Raw genomic sequence first — 22,330 nt, forward strand, 5'->3', positions numbered from 1 at the left:
AAGGAAGCCCAAGGCTTACTGCACCAACCAAAAAAAATTTTTTTGAATTACCCTGGGTGAGTGAGAGAGAGAGAGTCAGAAGTAGAAGGGATTCACCAGAAAGAGAAGAATGATGATATCCAGCTCAGGACACTGGGTATGCCAAGCTCATACTCACCAGATGTCAGCCCCTGTCACACAGAGCCGGATTTAAACTTGTTGTGGCCCTTCTCTCTTACAGTTCACCTGTGACAGTATTAAAAAAAAAAGATATTTTAAGATGGAGTGTAGCCCCTTGTAATGTGAGGCCCTAAGCTGTAGCTTGTTTAGCTTATGTGTAAATCCAGCCTTGATGTCACACTAAACTGAGTCGACATTGTACTGGCCACCCATGTTAACTGGATGCATTGCCTTAGTTTTTATGAGCATAACTCCTTCTTAATTAAAGAGCATAACTCCTCCTATCCTGTCTGTCCTTTCTGTACACATGTATCCCCTATATTCAAGTTGTCATCCCTTCTTTTTGAGTGACAGCATGTCTCTGATATCGCCACAGTGTCTGCATTTGATGACTTGACCAGCTAACTATGCTCCTAGCATTGGTGTACATGGAAGTATACATGCACCTGTTCTTACTCTTAATTACCCCAGTGCAGCCCATATATTTACCTGTTCCCTGATGACAAACAGCAGGCTTGAAATCCCTAGCACTTTGCTTACCAGGCTGCTGCACGTTCCAGTAGAAATGGTGCAAGAATAATTTTTACCTCTGCCTGTGGCTATCGTTAATTTGTTAATCTGTGTGTATCCCTCCCAAGCTAGTTTTCTGACCCGCCTAATGCTGCCTTGATAGCCTCATCAAATATTCTTGCTCCCCTTCTGTTTAAGTCTATCCCATCCCTGTTGATGCAGTCTCTCCTGTCAACAAGCACAGACCATGCTGAGAAAACAATTTAAAATTTAACCTAACTCGTAACTTTATCTCAACATTGCCCTGTACTTCTAAAGTAAGACAGCTGATCTCTTACTCTTAATATCATAAGTGTCATCATATACAACAATATGACTTTTTATGTCTTTAAAAGATGATATCTGCTCCACAACATCTTCCAACTTTTGCTCTTGAAAGACATATTCTGGTCCTATTCCACCTATCCTTTTTTTCAGAATAGATTTCCTGTTTCCCTGACAGTAGAGTTACCAAAAATAGCTACCTCCTGTAGGACCAGTGCATTCTGCTCTGGGGATCGCCTCTGTATTGCATGATGCTCACGTGTGAGCTCTGGTCTTTTTTGTGATATCTTGATGAAACTGCATTTAACAATCTCCTCAGTGAAGCACTGAGAGGTTATGGTTTCCATGAAGAACATGGGCTCAGCAGTCCCACTTTGGGTCATTACACACTACACTTCAATCTTCACAGTTGGTATGGGAATTTTATGTGCTCAGTGGAGTTTTTCCCTGCACTAAATATGAGTATTTGGAGAGTTTAAATACCCATTCAGAAGAAACTATACCTCATCAGAGAAGAAAGTCCATTTTAACATCAGAGGATCTTTATCTGCTTTTTTCATTAACTGGCCACAGTATTGGATTCATTTTTCCCAGTCTGTTGTGCAGAAGTTGTTGCTGCATGACATGCACTCGGTATGGAAACAGTTTTAAGTTCTCTCCTATTCACAAAAGTGGCTCAAAGGGTGAACAAGCAACTGCAGACCTGTCAGTTTAATTTCTGTGCCAGGGAACATTATGGAGTTTAGTTAAGAATGCAATACAAGATCATCTAAACAGATATAAAATTATAAGGAAATCATAGCATGGCTTTGTTAAGAGCAGATGAAGTCTAACCCAATCTAATTAGCTACTATGAGGTTGCCAGTAAAGAACTGAATAAAAAGAATGACACTGACATCATTTACTTAGATTTCAGTTAGCTTTTGATATTCCACATAAACATCAAAGGCAAGTTACTACTATGGACAAAGGGATGGTTAAGTGATGGGAGATTAAGAGTAGTTATAAGTTATGGAGTTAGAGTGGGATCCCACATGGTTCAGTTTTTGACCCTTTACTCTTTCTAATATCCCTTTAAGATATTGATCTAGGGATTTCAAGTTTAATGTCTAAGTTGATAATACAGAGGTGGGCAGGGTAGTTAATAACAACAAGGGTATACTACTTCAACAAGATTTAAGATATATTATTTGGATGGGCTCAGAAATGCTGAAAGTTCAGTACTGGAAAATGCAATTTCTTGCATCCAGGTAGTGATAATCCTAGAGTAATCTTGAGTTTTGGGTGCCAGCAAACTTAAAATTCTATATAATGAAACCGATTTGGGAATAACTAAGTAATCTCATAAGTTTTCTAAACAATTTGGACAGGCTGCTAGGGCAGTTCATGGCATTCTGTCATTGATATTTAGGAACTTTGCCAGTATAGATGAAGTAATTATTTCATTATATAAAGCAATGGTTAGGTTGCATCTTGAATATTGCATAGAAGCTTGAAGATCCCATTTTAAATAAGATGTGAACATGTTGGAAGAGTGATGAGTTTGGTAAATGGTATTCTTTCAAGAAAGACTTCAGTTTTGTAAGTTACAGCATTTGGAAACCAGATTTTTTGGGAGATAACTTGATCAAGATAATTAAAACCTTGAAAGGTTTCAGTTTAATTTAATGCTGAGGAAATTTTTGCACTTTTTCACATGACATATACACGTGGACATAAATTTAGATTGAGAGGGAATAATTATTTCCAAAAATTTTCCTTTAGTCACAGAGCAATTTACTGTTGGAATAAATGCCCATCTATTCATGTGGAGGTTGGAGATTTATCTAAATTTAAATCGGCATTGGATAAATGCTTGAAAGAAATGGAAGAACAAAAACTGATATTGGGTACTATATTTTATTTTTTAAATTGAATTTAAGTTTGATTTATTTATTTTATTTATTTTTTGGCTGAGGTTACATAAACTTGCTTCTTTGAATCAAATTCATGTCTAGGAAATAAATAAACTCATACGCCGACCATTAAATAAAATTTTACTGTAACTAAAGTTTTTTACAAATAATATCAAAAATAAAATCAAAAACAAATTATTTACAATAAACTAATGGTTGTATATTACGGAATGCTAAAAACTGTAATAAAATCATTTACTATAAAATATGCTAAAATATAAAAATTAAAAGCGCTAAAAACCGTTAAAAACCTGAAGCTTTCGAGAGCATCAGCTCCCTTCTTCAACAGTAATAACACTTCCTGCAACATCTCTTTATATAGCAGACTCACGGTACCTCCACATGTGGTATTTCTCCATGTGGTTCTATCGGCACATGGGCAGAACATAAAGTGGAAATGGCTCGGGTACGAGGCAAACAAAATCGTTCATCCGAACTTAATACAATTGTTTCAAAAATAGGATGAATATGCACACCTCTTTCTCTATTCATAGTATTCTTACTGGATGAACCAATCCATAAACCCTCGAGCCATTTACGCTCCCAGTATCCATGTGCACGATCCAAAATAATAGCATCCTCCAAAATAATGGTGGTGAGGAAATATTAATTTCCTCACCACCATTATTTTGGAAGATGAGGAAATATTTTGCAGTGGTGAGGAAATATTAATTTCCTCACCACTGCACAATAAATGCCACATGACATTACCTTTTTTGTGCAGCCCTCATAGTGACTTACATGGACTTGCCAGGCTTTCCCTAACCTAGGCTAAATGTTACTCGGTCACAACAGTTGATGTACATGCGTTAACATTCCCAGTCTCTTAGAACAGTTTCACAAGCTTCAGTATCACAGATTTTGACGTGTGAGTTTTCTGATTTCATCACCCACTTGAAGAAGGTTGAGACACAACAAAGTGCAGGGCCACATAGTTTGGGAACCACTGTATATGCTCTAAGCCTTAAGATAGATGTACTGCTGTTTGATACCACTTACAGTATATTAGTAATGTTCACTGTACCATAATTTCATTTAGTTAATTTATATTATTATGCTTTGTTTGTTTAATTCATTTAGTATTATTATTCGTTTAGTTCATTTATATTATTATGCTTTGTCCACTGTACATTCATATGTTCAGTAAAACCACTAATTTGATCCCTCTATAACTTCGATTGACTTCCTTTTTTATGTGTGTATTTAAATGATGCAATCTTGAACTTTTTTCAGAATGATGTCGCAATCACTTTTTAAAAGAAGTAAAATCATTAACAGAAAAAATTAATGCAAATAAAAAACTGTACATTTTCTACTGGAATTTTATCAAGCAGTGGTGGCAATGTCAAGTGCACAGTAGAGCATACTCAGCTCTAAGCTGTTGTATTGAAGGAAACAGTTGGGAATCTGGTTTTCTTGATGATTCTGACAGTAAGCAGGAGAGAAGAAATGACAGCACCCAGTATTAAAAATTATAGCATAAAAAGTGCTTTTTATGACTGAGCTGCAAGTTGAAATGAAGTGAAGCAGAGTACAAGAGTAAGTGCATAGAAATAGCTATTAACTGATGGTGATTTGTTGATTTAGATGAATCGAAGAAGAAGAGTGTCAGAATACATTGTGCAATGGTGCCAAAAAGATATTAACTTGGGAACAGTAAGAATATGACTGAATTACCCTGTATTTCAAATTTATGGCGATGAAAGAAGAAAGAAGCATTTCAAAAAGAAAGGAGATGGGGTATCTATAGATGATGTGGGAAGTAAAGAAGAAAAAAGCTGCATTACGGCAAGGTGAAGCTGTCTTGATTTTCTTAATAAATTTGCTAATTCTAACAAGGAGTGTGAAAAATATTTTTATGCTTTAAGAGAAATGAAAAATGACATGATACAGAAATACAAGACCTTTACTCAACAGAAAATTTCCAATTTCTTCAAAAAAAAAAAAAAAAATAGAAAAGGCAATACAACTAAATAGAAAACATATCTGATTAAATTTATACTCATTAACATTTATCACAATTATTTCAGTTTATTATTTGAAAAAAGAGTTTGTTATATTTGATTTGAACTATTTGTATTCTATTTTTTATATATATATATATATATATATAAACCATAAAATTTTCTTTTTTCCATATTTGTGACTTAATTCAATCTCTAAATTAACATATGTTGCTGGATTGTGATCAATTTGCTTGTTTTTATTTCACTAATTTGGACTTCCCCTTTCCCCATAGTCCAAATTACTGAGGTTTTAATGCACTTTGACTTTGGCAATAATAAATTATTTTTTCTAATATAACAATAGCCAGTATATATTTTATTTGTACATACCTCCCTCCCCCATTTAGTTTTTGTCAATTTATGGCACCAAAATCTTACTTTTCACACAACCAATCAAGATTTCATTGTATATCATGTAATGTAAAATATATTTACAATCCTTTGAACTCCTAGCCTTGTATGGCCATCCCAGATTATAATTTTAATATTTATTTATTTAGTTCAATACTTAGTGGCAGCCAAGAGGTGTGATAATGATTTCTGGAAGTTGTCTGTATACGTATCATGTTATAGAAGTTAATGCAAATAGATAACTAAAAGTTATCTGTACATGTGTAATGCAGAATGATAAGGTATATTTTCCAGCTCTTGAAACTCAAGGTCCTATATGGCCACCCCAGTTATAAACTGCAAATTTATTTATTTAGTTGAATATTTAGTGACAACAAAGTGTTGTGATAATGAATACTAAAAGTTATCTACAAAATCTTGTCTAGCTATTCTTTTAGGGCTCTGGCTACAGATGTCAGCTGCCAAGTGAGGGCTTAAAGGATCCTAAAAGAAAAAATCTCCAAGCTACAGTACAATAGGTATCCTGTCATCATAGAGGGAGGGTGCTTGAAGTATTATACCACATGTTCCCACAACAGATGCAATTGTGAAAATCCACAGAAAGAGTCTATCAAGAACCATAGCTACATATTTCCAGTCTTCTATTACCTGCAAAGTAATAATTATTTTATTTTTTTTTATTATTATTATTAAAGTGGAAGTGATAAACTACACATACAAGGTGTCACAATAAAGTTCCCAGACTGGTGCTGTTATGGCCATGTTCAATGATGGAAAAGAAACAGAAGTGGTATGTTGTTCAGACTTCCTTTAACAGATGGTGGTACAGAGATTGTCCAGTAGGCTGACAGGTTGCAAGTAACAACCAGTTTCGTTAGTAACATTAACATTCTGCATCACAATTTTGCAATCTGCAACAGAAATGTATGAAATGTTAAAAACTGTTTATGGTGATGAACCGTTAAGTCACACCTGTGTTTGACTGTTATAAGCCGTTCAAAGATGGACATGAGGATGTCACGATGACCCAAGAGATTGGTACCGTCAACCTCTTGAAATGAGGACAGAGTTCAAAAGTTTGGGAAATTGTGGAAAGAGATCGTTTGATCCTCAGAATGAAGGCTGATAAGTTGGATATGAATAAGGAGATGATTCATCAAATTCTGCATGAACATTTAGACAAAAGGAAGGTCTCTGCAAAATTTGTGCTACACAGCTTTATGGATGAGCAGAAGCAATGAAGTTGAGATGAAGCATCAGCACATGCAGTAGACTTCAAAATCATCACCAAGGCTTAAAAGGTTTCATTCAAGATCAAGATTCAGAATCAAGACAATACTGATCATGTTTTTTTTACAAACAATATGATTCCCAAGGAATTTGTATGTAAAGGGGAGAGAGTCAATGCTGCAGTCTATATACAGGAATTTAAAAGGCTATTGAAGGGCATGTCTCATGTGAGGCTGCAATTTTGAGAGAAAGGCAGCTGGTTCTTGTTGGACAACAATGCCCCTGTACATTCTGCACTTGTGAAGATATTTATGATGAAACAGAGCATTGTACATATCAACCATCCATCCAGCAGACTTCTTCCTCTTTCCCAAGTTGTAAACTGCTTTCAAAAGAAAGAGATTTCAGGATGTTGAGGACATAAAGAAAAATGTAACTACCTAACTGAATGTCATCTCTTTGGACACCTTCATTGATTCTTTTCAGAAACTTTTAGAATGGTGTGATCAGTCGGGTGGTGATTGTTTTAAATAAAAATAAAACTATTTTTGAGCTCCTTCACTTCGTGTTCTGTTTTTTGTACCAGTCTGGGAACTTTATTGCCATACCTTGTATGTTTATTCTTATTTGATAATATGAAGGGAAAAAAAGTAATAACATTAATCGATAAGAATAACCAAATTAGAATAATTCAAGATTGCAAAATCTGTACAGTAACCTATGATGTAAAACCTATACCAACATATAGTAACCTATGATGTTGAATTTGATGTGAAAAAGTGTACATCAAATGCTACATTTTTTTGAGATTGAAAGAAATTATTTTAAGGTGTACTTATGAATGTACGTCAATGCTTGCTGAGATGATCTTGTCCTCTCTCCAGCTAGTGCTTTTGAAAATTGCTGGATTTTTTAAATAAAATGCATAAAGAATACATTTAAATTTCAACTATATACAGTTGAAAGCATTCAAACCATTCAGTAACATTGTAAAGAAGATTCCTACCAAAGAAGTAATTATAAGCGATATAATGATCTTGGAGAAGAACATTAAGAAAAGCTGCTGAGAGAAGTTAAGGATCTGGTGGTGGATACGGTATACATCTTTTTATACTAAAAAGACTCCATGTGTATGCACCAACATGGGAATGTTGAGATCACCTTTGGACTAGGATGATCCCTTGAACTATAAAAACATTATTTCCCCTATCCACAAAGGAGGTACGAAAGAGATGATTGGCAGCTATCATTTTATCACATCCTTGCCAAGATTCCTGCATGATATACAGGATCATCTTGATGAGAATGGTATCCTTAATAGATCATAGCTTGGGTTCAGGAAGGGGTGGTCTTGCCTGAAAAATCTGATAAATTAATATGATAATATCACAAAATAGTTGGATGCAAGGCTCCATTATTTATTCTGCATTAATAAAGCTTTTGATACAGTTTTTGGCAAAATGGCTATTATATAAACAAGAAAATGTAGGCTACTGATACGATCCTTCATTGGATCAGGGGATGGTTAAAAGATGGCAGACAGGGCAGTCATAAATGGTCATCTCTCAGGTTTGACCAGTGTAGGAAATGGAGTCCCCTCAGGGGTCAGTGCTGGTGGACGCATCACATTTCTGACTTTATATTCTGACATTGGTTGGTTAGTTGTAGGGTTTTAGGTGCATCAGCTGCTTAGAGCATATTGCACCATCTATTATGTCTGTAAATTGCATGTGTTCTGTGGTCGATTTGTTTGTTGGACGAAACACATTTATGGGAGAAAAACCATGCTACCCTTGCCAAACTTATCTGTTTTATAGGGCATTGGCAAGTAGGGAGAAGTAGTAGTAGTAGTGGTGGCATGTGAATGCAAGTGTATGAGCTTATGCAGCATTAGCAAAAAAAAAAAAAAAATCACACCATTCCCTCCAAATGCCTGTCCAGTTCCTCCTTAAATAAATTTATTCAACCTATCAACTTCCAGGCCGACCTGGCTAGCCGGGTGGGTAAAGTGCCCGCCTGGCAACCCAAAGGTCGCGGGTTCGAATCCCGCCTCGGGCTTGGATCAAAGTACTGCAAAAACCTTGGGAAGTGCAATTATGGCCACAGAAGCCGATGCGCCAACAACTACAAAAAATCGACTTCCACAACAACAGATGGAAATTTGTTCCAGCAATTAACCACCCGCTGGCTAAAGGCAAATTTCCGCACATCTATTCTACATCTGTCCTTAATTAATTTGAATTTATGCCCCCTTAGGTTCTTAATCTGAACAAGTGGAAGGATCCCATGAGAATTCAGCGTGCTCAACCTATTCAAGGCCTTATACACCTCAATCAGATCACCGCGCAGGTGCCTAGTCTCCAGCCACTACAATTTTCAGAACTTAAGCCTCTCTTGGTAAGAGGATCCCTTCATTCCCCCTCTTACCAAGAGAGGCTTAAGTTCTGAAATCAAAGTAAATCTACATCCTTCCTAAAATGAGGACTCCAGACCTGTACGCAATACTCAAGGCGTGGCCTGACCATTGCCTTATATAGAGGGATAATCACCTCCTTTTCCCTGCTAGCAAAATTCCTATATATCATTGACAAAACCCCATGACCTGTCCTGGCAGCCTGTCTGCATTGCTCAGAAAACTTCATAAATGCCATTGTCCATTGGATGCATTGTCCATCTGCATAAGATGATGGTGAGACTCTATTTGAAATATTGTATATAGGTAAGGTCTAGAGATTACACCTGAAAAAAGGCATGGAGCTTTTAGAGCTGTTTCAAAGAAGGGAGACCGGATTGATGAGAGGCACTAACAGACATCCACCTGAAAATCGGTTTGGAATCTGAAGGTGTAGCATTCAAAGATTAGCAAATAGATATATTAGAGGGAGAGAGACCATATATACAGACCTCAGTTAATAACAACATGTTGCCAGGCTTTGCATTATAATATTTAGATTGAAAGTTGTTGATTGAATGCATGAGTACTAATAATTTTGCATCACCAGTTTTATTAGAAATCGATCAGAAGTGGTACCATAAACTTCCATTCAAATTTCTGAAAAATTGAAATTAAAGTATATTAAAATATAATTTATTTTATTTGTTCGATATAATTTAACTTATAAAAAAGAGCTACACAGCTCAATAGATCCTATTTTCTATCAATATGTAAAAAATATAAAAGATTACCTTATTCAGCTTCGTAGGATACCTTCAATACGACATTCTCCAAGTATAACTGACTGAAAAATGACTTAAAATAATTTTAATGCATTCTTCCACTCATTGCTCATGAATGATTTGACACACCGGGAACACAGATGCAGGTCCCAACCCGACCTTCTTCCAAAGATATCCAACTCCCACGAAACTGAGTGATATCTGGTGAGTATGGGCTTGGCACACCCAGGGTCTTGAGCTGGATATCATCATTCTTCTCTTTCTTGGTGATTCCTTTGTACTTTTGACTCTTGCGCGCGCTCTCTCTCTCTCTCTCTCTCTTTCTCTCTGGGTAATGTGGGAATTTATTTTTGGCTGGTGAGCATAAGCCTTGGCCTTTCTTGCACCATATGCTTAATAATAATAAGACATTATGTCAAATTCATTAAAGTATAAAAATAGATCTTGACAATGGTATAACATAAAACCACGGAGAAATGAAACTACTATTATATGAACGATTTCCTACCCTTAAGCGGACTAAGCTTTTCAACTAACGTCTTGTTCACAGGTTGAAAAATGACGTGAGGTATGTGTATAAGATATTAATAGGAGATTATTTATCCTGGTGCATGTGTGTAAATGACCATGAATGGGAAGAGAGGAAGGGACATCAAACACATAGAATTACCATACAACTTCATTTCCAAGGTTGCAGCGATTCATAATTTAGTATAGTTGTGCTCAATGCTTGGAACTTTTGTTTGTTAAATAGGAATGTATGACTTTCATTTATTGCATGAAAAGCCAGTTCTGATGCTGTAGCACGTGAAGCACGAACCAACCCAGCATGTTGCTTCAATCTCTGGTCTAAAGTACATCGGGTCGACCCTTCTTAATCGCCACACGAAATGTTATATAGAAGGTCATTTGTACTGAGAAGGAAGAAAGGACAATATGATTTCTTAGTATGGAGTGTAATTTCTGCATAGGTTTTGCTACCATTTTAAATTCTGTGTCCGTAAAGAGTCTATTAAGTTGCTTATACCATTGTTCTACAATGGCAGACAAAAAACTGCATCACTTGTGAATTTTGCAAATAATGTTTTGCGCTGCATTGTGGGTTGCAGAAATGTTCGAAATGCATTTGTTAGATGGCATCACATCTGGTGAGTATGGTCTTGGCAAACCCAGGGTCCTGAGCTGGATATTATCATTCTTCTCTTTCTTGCTTTCTTGGGTGATTCCCTTCTACTTCTGACTCTCCCTCTCTCTCTCTCTCTCAAGGGTAACATGGGAATTTTTTTTGGCTGGTGCAGCATAAGCCTCAGGCTTGTTTGCACCTTAAGGCTAATAATAATAATAATAATATATATTTCCGTGAATGAAATCCAATAAAAAGACTCTACCTGATATACCTAATTGCCATAAATATCTTCCTAAAGGGTAAAATGTGTAATTAATTGAAATATGAAAAATCATGCTGCCAATCATGACAACCAAACATATTTTATTACATTTACGTGTGCAAACTGAAATGTTTGCACACATAAATGTAATAAAACCAGACCCTGCCAATAGAAGGCAAATACCGAATGACAATATAATATAATCCTTACGGATGTTAATATGATGATATTAATATAATGACAATGCTGTGTACACTGTGACTACTCTGTGACTGTGTATATCAGTGATATGATGAAATGTGACAAGTTAACATAATAGTATTATGTACTGTAAATCAGTAAAATAAGTCCTCAATATTTTGTTAATCCTCCTCGAGCTGAAATTACAGCTTTGCAATGATCTGGCATACGGTTAATCAACTTCTGGATGTATGGTTGCCCAATTTCGTGGTACTACACCTTTACAATGCTCTCCTGCAGCTGAATCGTACGTGATGGCTTCTGAGCAATTTTAGATGACATTATATACCAGCAATTTTCAATAGGGTTCATCTCTACACTGTTGCTGGCCCAGTCCAGCAACAGTGTAGAGATGAACATAGGCATGCAGACCACATTCCAAAAACTGTCTATGGATAGTTTGTGCACTTGTTTCAACACCAGGGACCATCTCAAAGTCCTGTTTTAGATCAGGATCACTAGCACGGCGATTACGAAGGTATAGCTGTTTCAAATATCAACCTTGGGAAGGCATAGTCACTCTCTTACGGCATGATTCATGTCTTCTCTTCACATCGCCGGGGTACTGTTGACTGGTGGTAGCCTATTTTATCAGCGATAGCACGTGTAGAAAGCCCTTCCCTGGACAGCAACAGCCTCATTTTTTTCTTGGTGTCAACTGAACACATGGAGCCATGCTTACACCTCCACAAAACAGGATACTAATGAGTGTGTATACCCTTTCAGTGCCGTATTTATAGAAACGGCTAATGCCGTTTCTATAAATACAGCGATTTTTTAAAATCACCGCATAAAAATTACTTCCCGTATTTTTTATAAATACGGCAAGCAATTACCTTGCAATTACTTTCTGATGCCATAGAAGCATTATCTCTGTCGCCTTTCATAAAATTCACCATCGAACTAGAATCAGACAATATCCTACCATACTTAGACACCCTTGTTCGACGCGAGGGCACGCACTTGAAGACAACTGTCTACTGTAAACCACTTGTGCTGGCCAATTTACCAACTTTCGGGCAGCACATGCGTGCAGCCATCTTTTTTGACACTGCACGGACCTTCTTAACCCGTGCCTAGACTCACTCTAGTTCTGTAGATGAAAGGAGCACCGAGAATGCTAAAGTCAAGATGGATCTTGTGAGGTGTGGCTATCCCACCAGTACCCTTGACAGGTGTGACCTACAGACACATGACCACGTAGCGACCAACAGGAACATCCAAGGTAATGATTCAACCACGAGTGCCTTTATCTCACACTACCCAAACCTATCGCAACAGGTTTCTAGGGTCCTAAAATCACATGGAATAAAGTGCATACAGCTCCCAGGCAGAAAGTTGCGATCTGTCATCTCGAATGAAAATACCCGTTCCTACCTTACTACAAAGTGTCTACTTTACCGCATCTCTTGCTGTGACTGCACTAACTGCAACAACTGGGAGATGGTGCGGCAAACGTCTTTTGGAACACGAAAGAGTCATCCACTTAGTGGACATAGAGCACTCGGACATTGCCGAACGCTTCTAGTCAACCCGCCACGACATTGACCTACACCGCGATGTCGTGATTGTAGATAGGTCCCGCCACTACCAGCGACGCGCCTGGTAGGAGTCATTGAACATCATATGCTCTAATACCTCAATCAACAGAAGCAGTGGATGTCGTGTCCACCCTATTATTGAAGCAACCATTTTGATGAATGATAAACGTTGGCAATGTTCACATACATCACAGCCACAGGCTTCAATATCAAACAATTAACTATTGCATCATGCAGTTTCATATACGTGACTGGCAATACATGCCCTCATGTCCCACACTCTTAACTGTCAGTTTGACTTATGAAGGTTACCATAATAACTGAAAGCTTTTATACTGTATGTATTTAATATATGTGTGTTTTACAATTAGTATTAAACCTGTAATTATTTATTCTGTCTTGTTTCACTCTGTTTCACACAATAATCCACAATAATAGTGAATCCAGAGTGCACAGGCCTCTTTAATCATAATCATATCTTATACGTTTCACTATAAATGTTACTTTTTTTTAAGATAATGCAGTTTTTTTGTCTGCCTTTGTATGTACGGAATGGAAATCAAGTATTTTTTATTAATTTTATTGCTTACTAAGTGTAGTATTTTCTGACCTGTCTTTTGCCTGCAATTTTATCAGCTTAATAGTAGTGAGAGGGTAACCTATGTTTAAAATACTGTTTGGCATAGTGACAGTGTTTTTTGACAAGCGGCACCGGTGCTTTCGCACAACCCCGCATTTGAATCTCTTGTGAGGTAAGACAGTACAGTACTGTCAAGGCCAGATAGCATATGTTAGTGTATGTTCATGTTTGCTTAGTGCGGGTTATGTTGTTCATCTGGCCGCTTAGCCTAGGGTCCGTGGAACACCACAGACCGCTAGTTACCGTCACTGGCACTGGGAGCCGGACCAGGTATGTGGGAAGAGAACTCTGGCTGGCCGACCCTGGGGTTCGCCTGAGCTTCCCAGGGAGAGCCAAAATAAAAAAAAAATAGAATAAAATAAAATAAATTTTAAAAAAATAATAAAAATAAATAAATAAATATAAAAAAATAAATTAAAATAATAAATAAATAATAATAAAAAAAAAATTAATTAATTAATTAAAAAAATAATAATAAATTAAAAATAAAATAAAATTTTTTTTTTTTTTTTGAAATAGGAGAAGGGGTGAGAGATTGAGGTGAAGAAAGAAGGTAAGCAGAAGAAAGAGGGCGAGGTAGGGTGGGCTCCCCCCCAAAGGGGGAGCCCACCCTACCTCAGGAAGAAGAGAAAAGATTGTGAGGTCAAGCGACCCACAAAGTCAGATTGCCTAATAGCATGATCCTGCATTTGATGTCAAATGCCAGTCCCACTCCCAGAGGAGTATTTATATGAGTTCCTACACAAGTAGGAAAATCAGATATTGTCCTACAACTTGAAGAGAAGAGGTGCCAGCAAGTGAGTGGGTCCCACATTGGGCAAGGGGCCCAGTGTCAGCAATTTAATCTTCTTCATCCAAGGGTGACTTGTAGGCAATGAGCAGTGTCCCACACTAGGTAGAGGACTTGGATAATCTTCTCTTAGGGGATGAGAGGAGGCACATGGATTCATGAAGCTTGAGGATTGCTTGGAGTTCTTGTGTCTATTGTAGAAAAGTCCTTTTTGGGTTCGTGGGTTTGTCAGATAGCTTCCTTTGTGAACGTCGAGAGATTCCTGGTTAGGTCAGGATAAAGATCAATATTCTGTTTGTGTTTTCTTTGATTCCATTCAGGATATGTTCTGTGAATTGAGTTTTGGGTTCATTATAAGATGGGGGTGCGTTGAACAGTTTGCTGTAAGTGAATTTGGCGCATTTCAAATACAGTCTGGGCAAAAGTAGTGAAGGCTTTGTAGTTGGTTTCGTCAATTATGTAGAGATGTTCCTGCCCACTTGGTATATTTCCAGTTCTGGTAATTAGGAGACTTCTGGGTAAATTATAAAGAGGGCAATTATACATGAGGTGAATCCAGTCTTCATTGTCACCGCATGTGCAGAGAGGAGAATCGGTGAGAACCAGGGCATGCAGCTTGGCCCGAAACGATCCATGACCAGTGAGGAAGAACGAGACGTGAAGGCCTGGTGGGTACCACTGAGGAGGTTTTGGTGCAGTTATCATAACTTGTGGAAGAAATCTTTTAGTTGTTTCACCTTTGGTTGTTTGCTCCCAAGATCTTTGCCAATGCTGGAAGAGCTTAGAGTAAATCTGTTTCATTTCGTTTTTTGGATCATTAGCTAGATCGAGTGTTATATCCAGAATGGTGGTGGGAATTCCTCTCTTTATGCGGTATGCAAGGCCGCGACGAATAACCTCCAGGTCCAGAGGAAGAGTACCTGCTAAGACCTGCAGGGCAGGATTACTGACTGTGCGGCAAGCTCTAGTCACAGTGAGTAGGATATTGCGTTGAATTGCATGTAGCTTTGCTTTATTACGGGCAATGATGGCACGAGGGAACCATATGGCTGCACCATAGCACACAGCTGGTAAGAAGATGGTTTGGGCAATTCTTCTATCTCTAAGCGTAAAGCAGGCTGTGTAGTGGAATATTTATAGTCGTTGAGGAATTGGTTAAATATGATCTCTTATACGCTAGTGGATGGTAACTGTTATAGTGGAGAAACATACTGGTATTAGCATTAGTAACTGCATACGATGCAAGACAGCATCAGCCATAAAAAAATAAAAAAAACCTTCCCATTTCACCCATCATTCCAAATGTTCTGCAATTTGCAGGACTTAAAAGACTTTGTTGTAAAAGCACCCCTTTGTTCCCCTCACCAGTCTTGTTGCCCTTCTCTGTACTCGTTCTAGCAACTCTACATCTTTCCTAAAATGAGGTTTCCAGACCTGTACGCAGTACTCAAGGTGTCTCCTGACCATTTCCTTATACCAGGGGATAATCACCTCCTTATCCTTGCTCGCAAAATTCCTCTATATCATTGACACGACCCCATGACCTATTCTGGCCACCTGTCTGCACTGCTCAGAAAACTTCATATCTGACTGCACAATTAGCCCCAGGTCTCATTTTCCACTACCCTGAGTGTAACACCACCCAGTTGGTACATTTCTTTGGGGTTACTGCTACCCATCTGCAGTACTTTGGATTTGTCAATGTTAAATTTTAGTTGACACTTCTCAGCTCATCTGCCCAACTTTTCCAGCTCCTGTTGCAGCAGCATCCCATCATAACTCTTATTAACAACCCTCCAAACCTTTGTATCATAACCCCAGGGGTTCACATCTGGTGAGTATGGGTTTGGCACACCCAGGGTCCTGAGCTGGATATCATAATTCTTCTCTTGGTGATTCCCTTCTATTTCTCTCTCTCTCCCTCAGGGTAAGTCAGAATTTTTTTTTTTTTTTTTTTTTTGGCTAGTGCAGCAAAAGCCTCAGGCTTCCTTGCACCATATTACTGCTACTACTACTAATAATAATAAAATAATAATAATAATAAACCAACAGTAACACCAGACATTAAAACCACCCTGTGTACTTGGTAGCAGTACCCGTCACGGAGTGGAATCATCCAATCAGGGAGAAATAATATAAGAGCAACAACACAACAACAATAATAATAAAAGGCAACAATAATAATATCTGATTGACATAGCAGTACCCAACTCTAGCAACTTGCAAAAAATTCATGGGGAAAAAATCAGAAAGTACACGAACCTAAGACAGGAGATCAAAGATATGTGGCATATGCAACAAGTAACGACCATCCCGGCCACCGTGCCAAAGACCTTACATAACAGCCTAGCAGCAATAGATCTTCCAGCAAAAACCTACAAGGAACTCCAGAAAGTCACAATCCTGAACACCTATAGGATAGGCAGACAGTTCCTCGACCAACTAACACCAGACATAACAAAAACTACCCTGTGTAATTGGTAGCAATACCCATCATGAGGTGGAACCCTCAATCAGGGAGAAATAATATAATAATGATGATGATGATTTTGCATGGTAATTCTATCAACATTCAATGTCCCTTCCTCATTTCCGATTCATGGTCATTTACATGCATGCGCCAGGATAAATAATCTCCTATTAATATCTTAACACACCCCGCCTCGCGTCATTTTCCAACCTCTGAACAAGACGTTAGTCGAAAAGCTTAGTCCGCTTAACGGAAGGAAATCATTCGTATAATAACAGTTTCATTTCACCATCATGGTTTTAAGTTATATCATTGTCGAGATTTATTCTTATACTTTAATGAATTCGACATAATACCTTCTATCGCTCAGAGTTCGTGTTGGTTTGATATGTTTGGGGTAGGGCTGGGTCCTTCATCTGCAATCCCGTTGTGTCGAATCGTTCATGAGCAATGAGTGGAAGAATGCATGAAAATCATTTTAAGTCTTTTTTTAGTCAGTTATACTTGGAGAGTGTCATATTCAAGATATCCTACAAAGCTGAATGGGGTAATCTCATATTTTTTAAATACAGTATAATTTAACTCAAAACAAAAATTCAACATAATATTGTGATATATTAAATTTTTTGAAATAAGTAACTTACGCTTTCTTCTTCGTCTTCTTTCCGTATGTGTTCAGCGATAAATAATATACTTTCGATTGCTTTCTGTATCTCAAGAGTATACTGCTTATATCTTCCATTAAAACCTCCTTCTGGATCGAGAACTATGTCATCTGGACTGGCATGTGTTCGACACCCAATGTGTAGAGTGTCAAGTGGAATATCTCTGCTTTGTCTTGTCATAGGTGGATATGGTTCTCTCAAAATCTCGACTCCATTACAACCTCTCACTGAAAATTTTGCTGGGTCCACTGTATCATCATCAGATGCATACATTGGCCTTCTCATAAGTAATAGTCTGGGCATGATATGAATAAAAACCCTTCTTACCCAGGGTGACATCTGGTGAGTAGAAGGAGATCTAAAATGCACATTTAGCACTCCTACTGTTACAGATATAGATAAGGTAACCAGAATCATAGTAAACAAAAGGTATTTACCAAGAAGAGGAACGGCTAAAGAAGTAGGAGGGATAATTTCGGCTAGAAGAAGGAAAAACACAGTCAGTGATACCAAGATTGATATGCAGAGTGTTACTTTTTCTCCACTGTCTGAAGGTAAATAGAAAACAAGAACTGTCAAGAAGGAAATACCAACACAAGGTATAATTAAGTTCACTGTATAAAACAAAGTTTTCCTTCTCATGGTAATATTAAAAGTTATGTCAGGGTATGGTTCCTTGCAGCAATCATAATATTCTTCGTTGTATTTTGCAGGAACCAAGAGAATGTCCCACTCCACACTTTTGTAGAATTCACTCATGTCAATGCCATTGGAAACTAAGTTAGATCCATCCTCTTGTTTCACGTGACGAAGAGCAACCTGAAACAACAGTAATTGATATTAGCTGAAAAAATAATTCAAATTTGAAAGCATAATGGAAAGATCAATTGAGAAAAGCAGTGTTGGACGAAATATTTAGAGACAGACTGTGACATAAGAAAACAAGGACTGATGAATTATTTCTGCAATGTGGATTAAATTTTCCACTTAAACTGCAACAAATTGTATTTTGCATACCAATAATAGCAAGTGATACAAATTATTATGTTTGTGTCTAAACTACAGACCTATATAGCAACGTCATCAAAATGATCACTTATCCTGATACAATTATGAATATACTGTACTTGTATATAAATTATTATTTATTTGCATTAGGTTGATTAATTTTATTAAGGACCTTAGACGCAATATTTATTTAAAAATCCATTCAGCCCGTATGAGCTAGGCTTGAAAGGCAGCTGTTGGTTGGTTGTTGTAGAGTTTTAGGTACATCAATAACTTAGGACACTGTATATGAGCATCAGCAACATGTATAGTATGTAAATTGCATGTGCACTGTGGTCGAGTTGCCGGACGAAAAATCCGAGTTTCCGGGAGGAAGAAATTATGTTACCCTCGCCTGAAACTAACAAACTCAGCCAGGTTGTGAAAAAGACCCATAAAAATTCTTCACGTCATTGATGGGATTCGAACCCGGGTTTTCTCCACCCAGTGTGGTTAGGACCGTGATCATATCAACTATGCTACCCAGCAGGGTCCAGCATTAGTAATCTGCACCACAAAAAGTGGATTTCATATGGATTTTACTGAAATCAATAGTCTTTTGTTTATATTTAAATGTACTACTCTTAAAAAATTGTGTGGTCTTGTTTTCCATTGTACCCTCCAATTTTACAATCTCAGTTTCATTGGAAAGCGGTGGCCCATAAGCCAAACAATACCAAATGTAGTCAGCGGTCTCTCTTTGCATTGTACAAGAAATACCATCATTTGTCCATAAAGCACTGAAAATCAATTCGGTAGAGTTATGAATATTGCTACTTCCTACTCCGATCAGATGAGCGAGTGGAGGATGCCTGAAGATCATCTGTTGACAAAGTGCTCTGTGCCAATAATGAAATTTAAAAAAAAGTGTTATGGTTTGGAGCTGTCTCTCATGATATAGCCTACAACAGGGGTGGACAACCTTTATAAATGGCGGGCCAAATAAAATGTCTATGAGGTACACACGATCCAGTTTTTTTTAGCTTTCCACGATTTTTAGGATTAAAATGATGTATAATGAAAAAAATTGTCATAAACAGTTCTATGTTATTTATTTTATTAATAAGAAAAACAAAATACAAATTCAAGATTAGGGCTTGGCACACCCAGGGTCCTGAGCTAGATATCATCATTCTTCTCTTTCTTGGTGATTCTCTTCTACTTTTCACTCTCACTCTCTCTCTCTCTCTTAGGGTAATTCAGGATTTTTTTTTTTTTTTTTTTTTTTTTTTTTGGCTGGTGTAGCATAAGCCTCAGGTTTCCTTGCATCATATAGCTAATAATAATAAAAATAATAAAATTACAAAAATACAATTATACTAACAAAATACAAATACCATTCTGGTAACAAAAATTGCAATATTTTATATTTATAAAATTTAATGACAGGTTTGATACTGTTTATTTTTATCAGTGAATCGATATCTAGATCGGTATTTGTCGTGGCAATGCGCAGAGTATTTTCTAAATTTACGCCACAAATGCCATTAATTCAAAAATATATATAATGAATGGTAGGCCGTTTATTATACACTGATGACCCAAAACATGACCAGCGAGTCGTTATGCAAATCGAAGCAACTGCAGGTGAACTACAGTGCGTGCGCAGGTCGGGACAGGGTGTAAAAAACACCTGATACTGAACTCCGTTAATCAGTGTTACTTTTGTTTTTCAGATGGGAAAGGCAGCGGACTTAAGTGAGTTTGACAAAGGCCAAATTATAATGGCCAGACGACTGGGTCAGAGCATATCTGAAACAGCACATCTGGTGGGATGCTCATGGTCAGCCATGGTTAGTACCTACCGAAAGTGGTACAAGGAGGGGAAATCCATAAACCGCCGGGGAGATGTTGAACAAGCACGGGTCGAGGTGAGCGAAGGCTCTCCCGGATGGTACATGGCAACAGAAGGGTGACTGTGACGCAACTTGCTGGTAATTGGAATGCTGGTGACAGGAGTAATGTGTCACAACACACAGTACATCGAACCCTGCTTAAAATAGGGCTGCATAGCCGCAGGCCACTCCAAGTGCCCATGCTAACCACGGTTCACCGGTGACATCACCTACAATGGGCATGCAAGCATCGAAACTGGACCTTGAGTGATTGAAAGAAGGTTGTCTGCTCTGACGAATCACGTTTCCTGTTGCATCATGTGGACGGCCGATTATGTTTGCGTTGTTTACCTGGGGAAATGATGGCTGCTGGATGCACTGTGGGACAAAAACAAGCCAGTGGTGGCAGTTTCATGTTTTGTGAAATTGTTCTGCTGGGATACCTTGGGTCCAGTCATCCATGTGCCGGGCACTCTGGACGGCTACCACCTACCTAAACATCACATCCAGTAGTCAATAATTTTGACAATCACATGAGCTGTCTCCACAGTACGCACGCACTCCAGGTTCTGTGGAGTCCTCCCGCTGGACTTGGAAATCATCAGATCAATCAGACCAATAGATTGACAGTAGCCACTGGCAGAGGTGAAAGAGATTCTTGCACTGCTTCTATTAGAATGAGCAGAAGCCTGAAAAACAAGATGCATGATATTTCAGAGACTGCTGGGAGCCATTGCGGTACAAGTAAACACATGGGTTGTGTTAGGGTAGCTAAGAATAGAAACAGGTGCAGGTATACTTGCGTGTACACCAATGCTAGGAGTTTAGTAAATACATTTGATGAATTTGAGGTATTGCTCAAAACATCAAAGGCAGATATTGTTGGGATATCAGAGACGTGGTGTCACACAGATATAAGGGATGCAGAACTGGAATTTGGGGAGTACAACGTCTACAGAGAGGATAGACAGGATAGGAAGGGGGGGAGGGGTTATGCTATTAGTTAAGAAACACATAAAAACCAAGGAAGTGAAGCCAGTCGAAATCGCTGGACAGTGCAGTGTTGAGTCAGTTTGGTGTGACATAAGCATTGGGAGATCAAAACTGAGAGTAGGAGTGTGCTATAGGCCTAATGACTCTGATGAGTATAATAAGAAACTGTACAGGGAAATAGAGTGGGCCAGTAAATCAGAGAGTCTTATAATGGGAAATTTTAATTTCCCAGATATTGACTGGAATTTGGGGGCTGGTTACTCACAACTAGCAGGGCTTTTGTGGATTTATTGGATGATTGTTTTCTACATCAGCATGTTCGGGAGGCAACTAGAGGGAGTAATACTCTTGATTTGATTATTAGCAGTGATTCTTCATGCATTAAGAATATGCAGATAAATGAACCACTAGGTGGCAGTGATCACAGTGTGCTGAAGTGGGATTTACTCAAAGAGGTAACTACCATTAGGGGTAAAGGGAAGGGTTATTGCTTCCGTAAAGGCGACTACGATGGACTGAGACAGTATTTAAATTCTATACAGTGGGACCAACTGATGATGTTACCAACAGCAAATTCAAAATGGGAAGCATTCAAAGAACTTATCTTGGAAGCTACTAGGCTTTACATACCAACTAAGAAATATTGTTCAAGGTTTAGGCCAAAATGGATGTCAGATGAATTAATGAGTCATATGGCAGAGAAGAAAAATGCATGGGATACTTACAAATTAACACATGACACAGAAGCCTATGATAGATACAAGTTGATATGCAACCAAGTTACAAAGGAGGTTAGGCAGGCGAAGACAGATTACGAGAAATCCTTGCAAAGGGATGCAAAGAAAAACAGCAAAGAGTTCTTTACTTATGTAAACTCTAGAAGGAAGGGGATGAATCAGATTGGTCCACTTGATATTGATGGGTCAACTGTTGATGATCCTGCTCAGGTAGCTAACAAACTAAATGAATATTTTGCATCAACATTCACACATGAGGAGTTATTCAGCGA

The 22,330-nt window shown here is 37.9% G+C and overlaps 1 protein-coding gene across 1 annotated transcript in view; it reads right to left on the bottom strand.

The window, feature by feature from the left end:
• Positions 1–5,096: 5,096 nt before the first annotated feature.
• Positions 5,097–22,330, bottom strand: part of LOC150080592 (acetylcholine receptor subunit alpha-like) — a 90,825-nt gene continuing 73,591 nt past the window's right edge. Inside the window, exons 5-6 of the mRNA XM_090381524.1 lie at positions 17,426–18,265; positions 5,097–5,953 (exon numbers count right to left, since the gene is read on the bottom strand). Coding sequence (XP_090237650.1) covers positions 5,810–5,953; positions 17,426–18,265 — 984 coding nt within the window. The 3' untranslated portion in view covers positions 5,097–5,809. The remainder of the gene's footprint in view (positions 5,954–17,425; positions 18,266–22,330) is intronic.

This window comes from Mastigoproctus giganteus, chromosome 9, assembly GCF_048544385.1.
Source record: "Mastigoproctus giganteus isolate SK-2022 chromosome 9, ASM4854438v1, whole genome shotgun sequence".
NCBI classification, from domain to species: domain Eukaryota; kingdom Metazoa; phylum Arthropoda; class Arachnida; order Uropygi; family Thelyphonidae; genus Mastigoproctus; species Mastigoproctus giganteus.